Below are 12,107 nucleotides of genomic sequence, written 5' to 3' on the forward strand. Positions count from 1 at the left end.
ATTTCCTCCAGTGCAACTACCAGTTACCAGCTTTTTAAATAAAAAGAGTTAGTTCCTCCTCCTCAGGACTTGCTAGTCAAGTCCTATGGCTTGTCATTAAACAAGGGGTCAAATTATCTGCTTTTGTTTCTTTAAAGACATGATGTCTCCTTCCTACACACCTGAAGGGCAGAAGGAAGCATCGGTGCCTCCACTTCTTCATCACCACCTCAGCATCTTAAAAACTGAGGGGGAGGAAAAAATATCTATGCTAAAGGACCGTTTCCTCTTGAAGCCCTGCATTAAGTAATACAGGGCACCCTCGGCACAAGGGCTAAAAACTAGAAAGCCCTTTTGTGCTACTTCAGTTAACGAAACACTATATCCATAGATTAGATCAAGTACAAGTAGCATCTGCGATAGCTGATGTTATAAAACAGCTCCTTTTCTAAACTGCTAAAGTTGACCATAAAAATTTTCTGAAGCATTAATTTTCTCCAGGGGAGTATTTTAGAAAATGTATTAAAGAGAAGTGATTGTGTTGGATTTGGAGGGTGTGACGAGTGCTGATACTCCCTTGGAAGCAAAACCAGCGTCTTGGGAGAAGGAGGCACGCGTCACTCCGGACTGCACGTTGCAAGTGAATCCCTGTGCTTGAGCTTTCAAACCACTAAAACATAAGCACGGACATCCTTGGGGATGGTGGACATTCACAGAACACCCCTGGTCATAGCTGGGAATGTCTGGAGCCGGGTGAATGTCCCCTTTTAGGAAGCCTTGCGAAACAATGTATATCCCATAGCTTTGCGCACACACTATATTCCATGAGGGAGCCCGGGGGAACACGCGCTAGAAGACTGTGCGCTCATTGTATCTGCTGTCCCATACATCCCATTTAGAAAAGAAAAATCCATTCATTTTCTAACCAGCTTCCCCTCCCCCAGACCCACACCCCACTTATTGCCAGGAAGCGCTGGTCAAAGTGGCTCGTGCTTCTCAGAAACCTTCTTTGACAAGATCACCCTCAACCTGTACCAAGTGCAAAGTCTCTTCTTTATTTCCCTGGGAGCAACAGGTGCTCAGTAGCTCACAGGATCACATCCTCCGTTATTTTAATATTGCTAATAGCTTCCGCGTGCAAGTTCTGCGTATGACTGGAAAAACGATGCTTATATTTAAAGTTTCTGCAGAACAAGCGGAATATTGCTCTTAGGAAAAGGCAAATCTTCACCCTAGCCCAAAGCAAAATTCCTGATGACCTGGTGGGGCCAGACTTAGTCCTCCCAATCCTGGAAGCAAATCAGAAGTGTAGAAATTTGGGTGACAAAGCACAGAACAAAGTGACAAACCTCACACAGACTCGTGTTGCCACCTGTGAAAATCAGTAGAAGCACTGTGGATGTTTTTTGGGCAATAAGAGGTGGCTGAGAAAGCATCATAGATTTATTTCTAAACTTTCATTGGATTAGGGCTCTTGTACCACTTCAAATCTCACCTTGCCATCTGCTGTCAAACTTAATGCTAGTGAAACACAAAAGCTGCAGAAATAAAACCTCTTACTCGCTCCCTCTCCTGGGCTGAATACCCTTAGGGCAAAAGAGATCACACCGCACAAGTATTCCTTGAGGACTGCTTATACACACATGTATCTTCCCAAGGGTGAGATGTAAAGAAATTCAATGTTAATTTTAATGGGCTGCCACCTTTCTCTTATGGTGCAAACTACCAGCGCCTTCTCGGCATAAACGAGGAAAGACTTTGGCTCCTGTTGGAACCATTTTTTAAATATTGAATTTTCTTGTTCTATTGCAGTCCTCAAGGGCCACTGCTCATCACTGGCAGAGCTAGGCTGCAGACCTACTTAAATTATAGACTTACCAGTCCCTTCCAAAAATAGTTCACCTCTTTTTTTCTGTGATGGGATGGTGCTGTTATAATGGTGACAATCAGCAGCTGATACATTTGCTTTTGCACCCAAAAAGCTGCTCTGGTTTATTTTAAGTTGGTATTAACTCGCCTAATAGAAGATACTACTTATTCCTAGAAACCCTTTGTTTTTGTGCACATATACCCGTATCTTTTCCATTCTGCTCTGTACAGGTGGAGCTCACACCTGTGGTAGGCAGCTTTGCCGAAAGGACTGCTCCAAAATACTCCAGTTCTACTTGGTGTGAACTCCTTACAAAAAAACCCGAGTGTCTTTGGAAAAATCCCAACATTGGTTAACTGAAGAGTTGTACTTTCTTTCCTTTTTCTTCCTTTTCCCCAAGATGTCTACTGAAATCTCCCTAACCGCGATGGGAAATAGGTGCATGACGTCTGTAGCTTTGGGTGACGCTGGCCTTGGAAGGGATCCTGGAGAGGATATTTCCAGGACACTTTGAGTTAATTTCTTTCTGCTGCAGGCTTTCATTTGCTCTGTATTTACCGCTTCACATCATCACCAGTATTCTTCATGCTAACACGGTGTGACATGAAGTTATTCACAAAGGGTCACCATGGCAATGGGCTTGTACATATCTTGCTAGAGAGGCAGCACCAGCAAACATGAGTCTCGCCCACCAAGTCCCACCAGATCCAGCTGGGCAAAGCTTCCCAGCCTGACAAGAGCACGGTGAGCCAGCAGATGCCCCAGATCAACACCCGAGAGTGAGGATTAAAAGCTGTTAGATGGAATTGTCAACAGTGAAGAGCTGCTTTCCCTAGTGTCAGGTAAATCTGAAGGTAAGGCTTCTGATAATAGAGTGATAAATAAAGACCAACATCTACCTCGTCTTTCCTGCCATGGACCTATGCCTTTGAGAGCCCCAAGGAGTGTGGATTAGTCCATGCAAAAACGAGCACCACCTTTCAACATCACATGAGGGCCAGTGCAGCCAGTTGCACAGAATACAGAGGCACCTCCTGGGTTATTGGGACTTACAGAGCACCAAAAAAAAAAAAACCAAAACAACCAAAAAACCCTAACTATCTGATTTAATCCAGACACTTGGTAGCCATAATGAGGCCATGCGTTCTTGAGCACCATCTACTGGTACGTTGTCCATAAACCAGCGACTTACAGAGTTGTAGAGCACCCTGTAATTGTCATGTAAATGCGCAGGGCCCCCGGCCAGCACATTTAGAAGCTCCCAATCAAACCTTACAGCTGGGATCTCAGTGAAAACTGCTTTGAGAGCAAAGTATGAGACAGTTTCCAGGTCCCTCGCAAGGCCCCCTGCTGATGGTTGTATCCCCTCCTGCAGGCAGTGCCACAGCCGGTGGGTCTCTCCGCGATGCTGCAGTGCAAACACGCTCAGGAATTCAGCTTCGGGCCCCGGGCTCTGAAGGATGCGCTGATCTCCACCAACCCAGCCCTGCAGGAGCTCTATGCCAAAGCTTTCTCCAGGGCAGAGAAGCTGTTCCTCTCTGAAGCCTACAACCCACAGAGAACGCTCTTCTGCACACTGCTCATCCGGACGGCTTTCGACTGGCTCCTCAGCCACCCCGATGCTCCTGAGGACTTTGAGACGTTCTATCATGCCATGCTGAGGAGGAAGCAGAACTTCTATCGAAAGCACATTTACCTGCAACCTATAGGTAATGTGGGCCTCTTCACTGAGTCACCTGCAAAGGTATGGGAGGGCGGTGGGTGGTGCTGAACACTACTAACATCCTCTCCTAAGGACTAACCTGCAAGATGCAATTGCCATGGCAAAGATAAGCGTCATACCAAAGGCTCTGACATGACCATGTCCAGAGTCACAAGCCATGATGACCCCATCAGTGACCCTCCCTGTAAATGGTATGTGTGCCCCTGGGAGGGATGTGCTATGAATATATGTGTATGTACACACACGCACACACACACACACAGCTATTTGTAAAGCAATTCTGGATGAAACAGCATTTCTGGAGCTCCATCCCTGGTGGTTCATTAAAACCAGCCACCCATTCCCACATTAATCTTTCTGTACAACTTAAATACGAGACAGCCTTCCTGGCACATCTGCTCTGCTTCTGAGAGAGTGTACTAATGCCTCCAGCCACCTCTCAGAAAGAGCCTCCTCTTCTCCTCCATATCTGTTCAACCATTTAGAGACATCCACCACATCCCAGAGTAAGAATTAACTTCAGAATGAACCAGCCTTCCTCCTCCCCAGTTGCTGTGGCCAAAACCCCTTCAGACCCTGTTGTTCAGTTTAAGGAACTGATAATAGAGCTTCTCTTCTTAGACTTAATAGAAGGGCCAGCCGGGCTCTCGCTGCTGGATTCCCTCCAGAGCTGCGTTGAGTCTTTCTTCCTGGGTCTCCGTGTGAAGTGCCTTCCCTCCATCCCCATCTCGTCCATCCACTGCTGCTATCGCCACAGCCAGGACTCGGACAGGGTGCAGCTTCATGCAGGTAAGGACCTGGGAGTGGGGAGCCCGCAGAGACACCAGCTTGGCAGGTGGGCACGAGCCCTCCCTGAGGAAATGCCTGAAATAGCCCTTCATTGCCTGAGCAGGGAGGGGATGAGGAAGGGAGTGAAAAGGGAGAAATCCTGTTCCCATGGAAAACCCAGAACTTTGGGGCTGGAAACAGGAATAAAAACCAAAGTGACGTTCATCATATTTTCCTCTGCTCTTTGTATTTTTTCAGTGCTATTATGTTTAGGTCCGGCTCTGCGAAGTGATCGGATCAGCTCCGCGGGAAGGCACTGTTGATGTGGTGCAGTCCGAGTTCTCCCATCTCTTGTCCAGAGCCAAAGTAAATCAGTGGCCTGGGCGGTGCAGGTGGGGATGTCACTGGCCTTTCATGTTAGGAAACTCGGGTTCAAGTGTCACGCAGCTCCCCAGGGAAATGGGTTTGTCAGCTGCCAAACTCGCACTGCACAAACATCCATCTGGAACAAGCTGTTTGCAGGTACCGCAGGCAGCACGTGCTCAGCACAAACCCAGTGTTGCAGCCAGCTCAGGTCTGAAATGCTTGTAGGGAAGTTCTCCTACTTCCAGGTGCTTATTTCCATGGGATAATACTGAACTCACCTACATCTCTGCCCTTAGCACTCTCTGTTTTAATTCTGTGCTCAGTAGCACTTCCCAAGCCAGGTCTGCTCGTACACTGATTTGAGTGGGCCACACAGCCGTGCTTCTCCATCCGACATGCTGAATCCAGCAGCTCTGCCTATCTGTGGCTTGGATTACATCCTCCTCCCCATGAGGAGCAGAAATTCTGCCTCTTGCATGCCTTCCAGGGATGCTTACTTTTAATGAACTTCTCTCCTGTATTTTTCCAGATGGGATCCTAAATTTCTTGAAGAACAACAAACCCATGGATGCCCTGTGTGTCCTTGGACTCACTCTGCTGGATCTTTACCCATGTGAGACCTGGAGCTTCACATTCAGCAAATTCCTGCCAGGACAAGGTGGGATTTGTTTCCCATGATCTCCCAGCACAGCTTTTTCATGCTGCCTAAGAGACAGTTGTAAGAGAGCCAATGCCTAACTTGTACATGCCTCTCTTTACAGAAGTGGGAGTCTGCAGCTTTGCTAGATTTTCCGGGGTTTCCCCCCAGGCTGGTTGTAGCAGCTTGAATCCACTCACGCAGAAGAAAGAGTTATGTGAGGTCAGCAAGGAAAGCAGAGACCGAACGTTGCCGTTCAGTGCCCAAGAGATGGTCCAGTGCTGTAAGGTAGGACCCGCAGTCTCCTGCATCCCATATCTCTTGCCATGTAGGGTGAAATATTTCAGGCCTGGGCATAACCCATGTCTCCTGAGGCTCCGCTCCCAGAAGATGCTGGCAATCGCAGCTATGTCCACACGCTCGATGCAGTCCTGGAGAGCTGTGTTTTAGAGCACTGCGCAGGCTCCTCTCACTCTCTTTGCCACTTGGGCCAACTGTGGTATCAGCTGTACGGTGAGGCTACAGGACTTGCCTTATGTTGTGGAGCAGCACTGAGGCAAAACCCTGCCCAGCTCCCAGGCTCACGCTCGGGTGATCTCAGTGTTTTGCTTGTCCCGGTGATACTCGGGCAGGTGGCCCGGTTAGCTGATAAAGCATTCAGAGGGTAATCAGAATAGCTAGCGGCTGGGAGGGGTGACTGTGTCTTCCCCAGACACTGGTATCTGTAAGGGGAGAAGACCACCTGCCAGAACTGCTTACATGGATGGATGAGAAAAACACCTCAGAGAAGCTTGCACCTGTATTTATATGCAGATGCTCTTAAGCCGCATTCATCTTTGACACATCCCCTTCACCAGTGCTGCCCACCCTCATCTCAGCATCTCCCCTCTGCCCTCCTGCCTGCTCTGCTTCTGGTGTTTCTCCCCAAACCAGCCCACGTGGAGCGGCCGCGCTAACACCTTTGATGCCTTTTCTCACTGCCTCCCTGGTATTTGCTCAGGATTTTCTAGTCTGAGGTCTCTTCCTGTAGTCATTTCAAATGATGTCAGGTAGCAGTGGGGGGAGGAGGAGGGGAAGCCTCCCCCCTCAGCCTTTCCCCGTTGCCAGTTCCCAAGGCAGTCACGCCTGGCCAGCTGACTGCAGCTTAGCTTTTGCTCTGGCACAAACATGAAGAGCTTCGGCTTTGGAAGGACCCATATCTATTATTGCCGATAGCTTTTTACAGATTTCCTTCATGGGCTGTGCTGCTCTTTTCAAACCCTGTGGGACTGGTTTTTATCCCTTATAAAAACCACCGTGCTGTTCTTGGGGTAGAGAGGGACAGCAGCACTGCCCTGGAGCTCTGAATATGCTCTCTACAGGGTCTTCCTACAGCTAAAAAACACACCACTCCTCCTTCCTCCACCAAACACACACAGATGTTGGGGTTCCTGGGAAGAAGGGAACCATGCTCACCTTTTCCCCTGGAAAAGCCTAGGCTGGAGGACTGCCAGGGCTGAACAATGAGTCGTTTAGACTGTTGGGGAGCAGGGAAGGTGGAACAGCAGAGGAGGGGACAGCGGAAGCAGGGAAGGTGGAACAGCAGAGGAGGGGACAGCGGAAGCAGGGAAGGTGGAACAGCAGAGGAGGGGACAGCGGAAGCAGGGAAGGTGGAACAGCAGAGGAGGGGACAGCGGAAGCAGGGAAGGTGGAACAGCAGAGGAGGGGACGGGACAGCGGAAGCAGTAATGACCATGCACTGCTGAGATTTTTGCTTTCCTCAAAGGTGACCTGTCACGAGATCTGCCACCTGATGGGGCTGGGGACCTGCCGCTGGCTCCAGTGCATCATGCAGGGCGCGCTGAGCCTGGACGAAGCCCTGCTGCGGCCGCTGGAGCCGTGTCCCATCTGCCTGCGGAAGCTGCAGCATGTCGTGGGCTTCAAACTCGTCGAGCGCTACAGGGTGAGAGACAGAACCACCAGCCCTTCCTGGAGCAAGGGGACAGAGCAGGGAGCAGAGCTGCTCACCTCACACCACAGCATTAAAGGAGCTGCAGCAGCGTGTTAGGTGCACTGGAAAGCCTCCACCTAAACAAGGCGGGTGCTGAACACACGGTCTGTGTCTAACACAGCACTTTACACACGTTCTAGGGCTTTGGGCTGTTCACAACACGGGACAGTGCAACAGTCTGACCACATTTTGCTACTTCCAAAATTGAGGTGGGGAGGGTAGGAGCATTTCAAGCCAGAGCAGGAGTGAGCGCAGTGATTCCCACGTCTGGGCCCTTTCCGTGGTTTTCTGCCTCTCTGGGCTGCTGGTAACAGGGAGAAAACGCTAAGTGCACACTCTGCTGCAGCTCCTCTACTTAGAGGTAGGAGAAAGGTGCCCAAAGTATTACCCCCAAATAAGCGGAGGGTCCCAGACTCTTGTGTCTCTTCTCTCCCACCCACGAAACTGCAAACATCAGGAAGAGTGCTCAGATGCCCTTCAGCTCTAGAAAGCGCTTTCTACTTCTGCTGTCTAAAAAGCAGGATTCAGTAGCCAAACGGCTGGTAGGATAGAAATAATGTCATCATTCTGATGCAGCACCCTGCCTTCTCCCTGCTTATAATTCTTGTCTGACACACATCACGTTCAGAGACAGGATTTTCCCAGCTGCTGTTTTAAAGTCTGTGAGTTCTATTTGTAACAAGATACACACGGAATGAGCACAGGGATGCCTCTAGTTTCATTCAGCTTGGAATCACACACACAGAAGCACAGCAAAGGATGTGGGGAAAACAAACACCAAACCCATTTGTGTGGTTTATGCTGCTCATGTGTGCATCTGCGGCAGTGTTAGACCTGTCTCTGACTCCGTGACTGTTTGGTCCCTTCTTCCGAGAGGTGCCTCACTTGCCCAGACCACCAGAAGAATAAATCTGGGTTATTTAGACACCCAGCCTGCCAGCATCCAGCTGTTGCTTTCTAGAAGAGAACGGCCACCTGCAGTCTGCTTTTCTAGAAAGATTTTTGCCTTTACACCTGCAGTAAACACTGTAACTGGCTCGGCCTTCCCTGGCAACAGCGAACACAAACCTGAAGGGACGACGCCCTTGCCAGATGGCACATCTGCTTGCCTGAGAAGGAAAAGCTCAGCTAGATATAGCATGAGCTGGTATAAGATAATCTGTGATAACATGATAGTCGCTGTAAGAGGCTCTGCTATAGCACTGAGAGGAGCTAAGAAATGCTGAAGATTAACTAAACAGTTAAGGAACTGATGGTAGAGAGCACGAAGCATTTGGAGACAAGACCAGACAGCAAAGTTACTTGCTAAGCATGTTTGGAGAGGTCACGGCTGGCCAAGTACAAGTCTGAAGTCACATTTCCCTTTGGAAAACAAGCCTGGGTCACACCTGCCCCTGAACAGCCCCAGACCCTCGTAATAAATACAGGAAACACCAGACACAGCCGCTCCGCGCCAGGAGCAGGTAGTGCTGCTCGAGTCTGCAACTGAGACACGGTTATGGGCAGAACAACACGTGGGACAGGAAACCAGTCCTTATGCAGGAGGAAGAACCTCTTGATCTATTTATCTGAGACTCACTCAGGAACACTCCGTTTCTTCAGCACCGTGAGTCATCCGGAAAACTGCAATCCAACCCTTTCTCATGGTGTTTCCCTGCCACAACCAGCGTTCCCACCTGCTGCTCCTGCAGCATCCCAGGCCGTGCTGCCCGAGGCGCAGAGGTTAGCTTGCAGTGGTGACACTGCAGAAGAACACAGTGCTCAGGCTGCCCTTCGAGGTTGGCTGAGCTCCATCCTCACCACGTGGTGGTAGTGGCAGTATCTGCTCTCAGGTGCGGCGTGGCTGCACGGCTGCTGGGGGTGACAGTGCTGATACAGCAGAGGGGCTTGAAAAACTTCCTGTGCCAAACCTGGAGCTCCTTGAGGGGGTCAGACAACAAGTTTAATTCTTAGTGACTGACCTGGGGTGGGCATCCACTTCAAATGCTCCTGGCGGCAGGTGAGCTAAAACTGGCAAGAGGTTGTCCCTGTCTAGTCAAACAGGAGAGCATAAAGAGGGGCTGCAGCCCTACAACCCTTCCCACGTTTGCCTCAATAAACACCACATGGGGGAGAGGCAGGAAAGATTTTGGGGGTTGGTAGCAATCTTGAGTCAATCGTCTCCTCCTTTGGCCTTGATGCAGATACTCTGTTTGAATATCCTCAGCTCAGCAGCTCTTTCTCTTCTTGGGAATTGTGCTACGTAGCAGCTGTGATTCCTTCCCGGATTCAATTCCTTGGGAATTTTAAAACCATTATAAAATCATGGCCTGATTGTAGCCTTCCAACAGCTTTGCTGTCCCCTGCCCTAGTCTGGCTCCTTTTGCAGCTTTTGGTGCCTCCTTTGTTTTTGAAACCCAGAGGGAGGGAACAGCTATTGGAGGTGGGATGAGGCAGGAGAAAAGTTGTCCCTTCACATTTTTTCTTGCCCCAGAGGGAGGGGGCAGGGTGGATTAACTTCACTGAAAGAGTCCATTTTATTCTTGTGTGCAATTCTTCCCCGAGGCTTCATGCACAGACTGAAATGAGGAACAGGGACCATTTCTCTCACCCACTCAATTTGAGCTCTTTATCCTTTCTGTCACTTGCCTGAGGAGAGAGCAATAGAGGAGGGAAGGGGGGAGGAGCAGGGGGGGCTGTGCGAGAAGGGAGCTCTGCAGGGCCGGAAATCTCCTGCCTGCTGCTCAACCACTACAGCTCACCCTGAGCCAAGCACGGACCAGCCCAGCACAGCAACCAGCATCTCGGGTTCGTCCTCTGTCACCCTTGTATTTCCCAAAGCAACCTCAGGGCTTCACAAAGGTATCAGCTGGGAGCTGCAGAAAGAGAAGGTGAAGAAAAAGGCCGCAAGGGTGTGAAAAAGCTGAAGAAACACACACGAGAACCCCAATGCATGCCAACAAGTCAGACAGGAGATCACCTGTTACCCAGCGATGACTGGAGAATGCAGTTCACTCCCCAAAGCATAAGGAACAAACGTGCCAGAAGCAGCCCGTTACCTGCCCCACTGTAGCATTTAATATCGAGAAAGGAAATTGTCTCAGACATTTTCCTTTCCTTAATTCTTTCCTGGAGCCCAGCCTTTCCACTTGTGCATTTCAGCTTGAGAGGGGAAGAGCTAGTCTTAGCAAGAAAATGCATGATAGTGCAGGAGTTAACACCACAATGAGACAGGATTCTTCACCTCTATCTCAGGAGCTTTGATAGCAACACACTTTCTCTAGAGAGGCACTGGTTTGGCTCTCTCGGAGATCATATCCACAGGGAGGGATTTTGTGCTGTTTTCTCCCACCACCTTCATGGACAGGGCAGATAGAGTCCACATCTGACCGGAGGCAGCTCTGCCACAGATGGTGACTCCAGAAGAATGGGACGAGAGAAAGCCCCTGCTTCGTATGGTAACCGTGAGTTGTCTGAACCCATCTTCTGGCAGAGAGGACCGTAGCATGAGGCTGAGAGACCCGAGGTGAAAAGGTTTACCTGACAAACACTGGGAAAAGGAATCACTGTTCTCTGTCAATCTCTAAAATTAAACCCTTTTTCCTCCCATCACAGAAACTCTACGCTTGGACACAGACTGTATTGTCCACATGGCCCAGGCAAGAGTCAGCAGACCTGTCCGCCTCGGAAGACATCCTTCCGTTCAGCTCAGACTCTGGGATGTGCTGCGAGAACGACTCCGAGGCTGTGACCACCTTGTCCGAGCCGCTGACACCAGACACTTGCAGCCAGGCCCTCTCCATCAGCCAGGAGCTGGAACAGGACGAGCACTCGTGTTCGCTGGCGGAGGCGCACAGCCAGCCCCACGTCGCCGGGCCCACCAAGGCCACAGATGTCATTAAAGATTATGAACTGTGGCTGGAGACGTGCATTGCTGCCCTGGAGAGGAATGTCTCTGAGGAGGAACTGGCTCAGGTGGACAAGACCGTGGACGCCCTGGCTAAGTGGGAGATGTTTACAGGACAACTGCCTGCTATGAAGAAGAACCTACCCTTTGCTAGGGACAACACCGGGCTAAGGAAAGTTCTTGGAGATAAATTTTCCTCCTTGCGGAGGAAACTAAGTTCCAGAAAACTGTCCAAAGGGGAATCGTCCCCTCATCGCTGGCGGTGGGAGGAAAACTAGGCTGGGTCTGCCTTGAGTTGGGCCAGCTTTGCTCCTACCGCTTTGGTTACATTGGTCCCTGCTTCTGACCTTTCTCACCACCAGTTGTTGCTGTCAGAGAAACAGCAACTGCCCCCCAGGAATAAAAGGTGTTTCTTTTTCTGAGATTATTAACACATTTTTGCTGTGATCAGTTCTTCTGTAAGGGTTCTTCCTGTGCTGGTCTAATCGACAGCACCACTCCAAACCCACATCAGGTCCTATGTAGGCGCTTGCATTTTCTTGCTGTATTTCAATTGATTTGAAGTCAGCCAGGAAGAGCTCCGTGCTAAACACTAGATGTGTTCACACAGAAGCTTGGGCCATCTGAACAAACCTGCAAGTGAAAGCAGGGCAGCTCTCCTGTACACGGAGCTCTCCTCTGCTTGGCACTTCAGTCTGCAGCACAGGGTCTCTCCCTCTGGACCAAATGTTCCCCTTTGTTCTGGTCGCTGCAGGTCACGCTGAGGGCAGGAGCACAACCAAGGCTGATGGACTCAACACTCTGCGTAGTGGGGACAGATGGAGGAGGACAGGCACAGAATCAGAGAGGAAAGCAGAGAGGTCCCCGGCAGCTCTTCTGCCGCAAAGA

General features: G+C 50.1%; 1 protein-coding gene across 1 annotated transcript; it reads left to right on the forward strand.

Annotated features, from left to right (window-relative positions):
• Positions 1-3,220: 3,220 nt before the first annotated feature.
• AMZ1 (archaelysin family metallopeptidase 1) lies at positions 3,221-11,635 on the forward strand. The gene is made up of 6 exons (XM_010134312.1): positions 3,221-3,558; positions 4,194-4,361; positions 5,236-5,364; positions 5,468-5,631; positions 7,109-7,285; positions 10,928-11,635. The coding sequence occupies exons 1-6, from the start codon at positions 3,255-3,257 to the stop codon at positions 11,495-11,497; spliced, it is 1,512 nt and encodes a 503-aa protein (XP_010132614.1). The 5' UTR covers positions 3,221-3,254; the 3' UTR covers positions 11,498-11,635.
• The last annotated feature ends 472 nt before the right edge of the window (positions 11,636-12,107 follow it).

This window comes from Buceros rhinoceros, unplaced genomic scaffold, assembly GCF_000710305.1.
Source record: "Buceros rhinoceros silvestris isolate BGI_N320 unplaced genomic scaffold, ASM71030v1 scaffold25114, whole genome shotgun sequence".
In the NCBI taxonomy this organism is placed as follows: Eukaryota; Metazoa; Chordata; class Aves; order Bucerotiformes; family Bucerotidae; genus Buceros; species Buceros rhinoceros.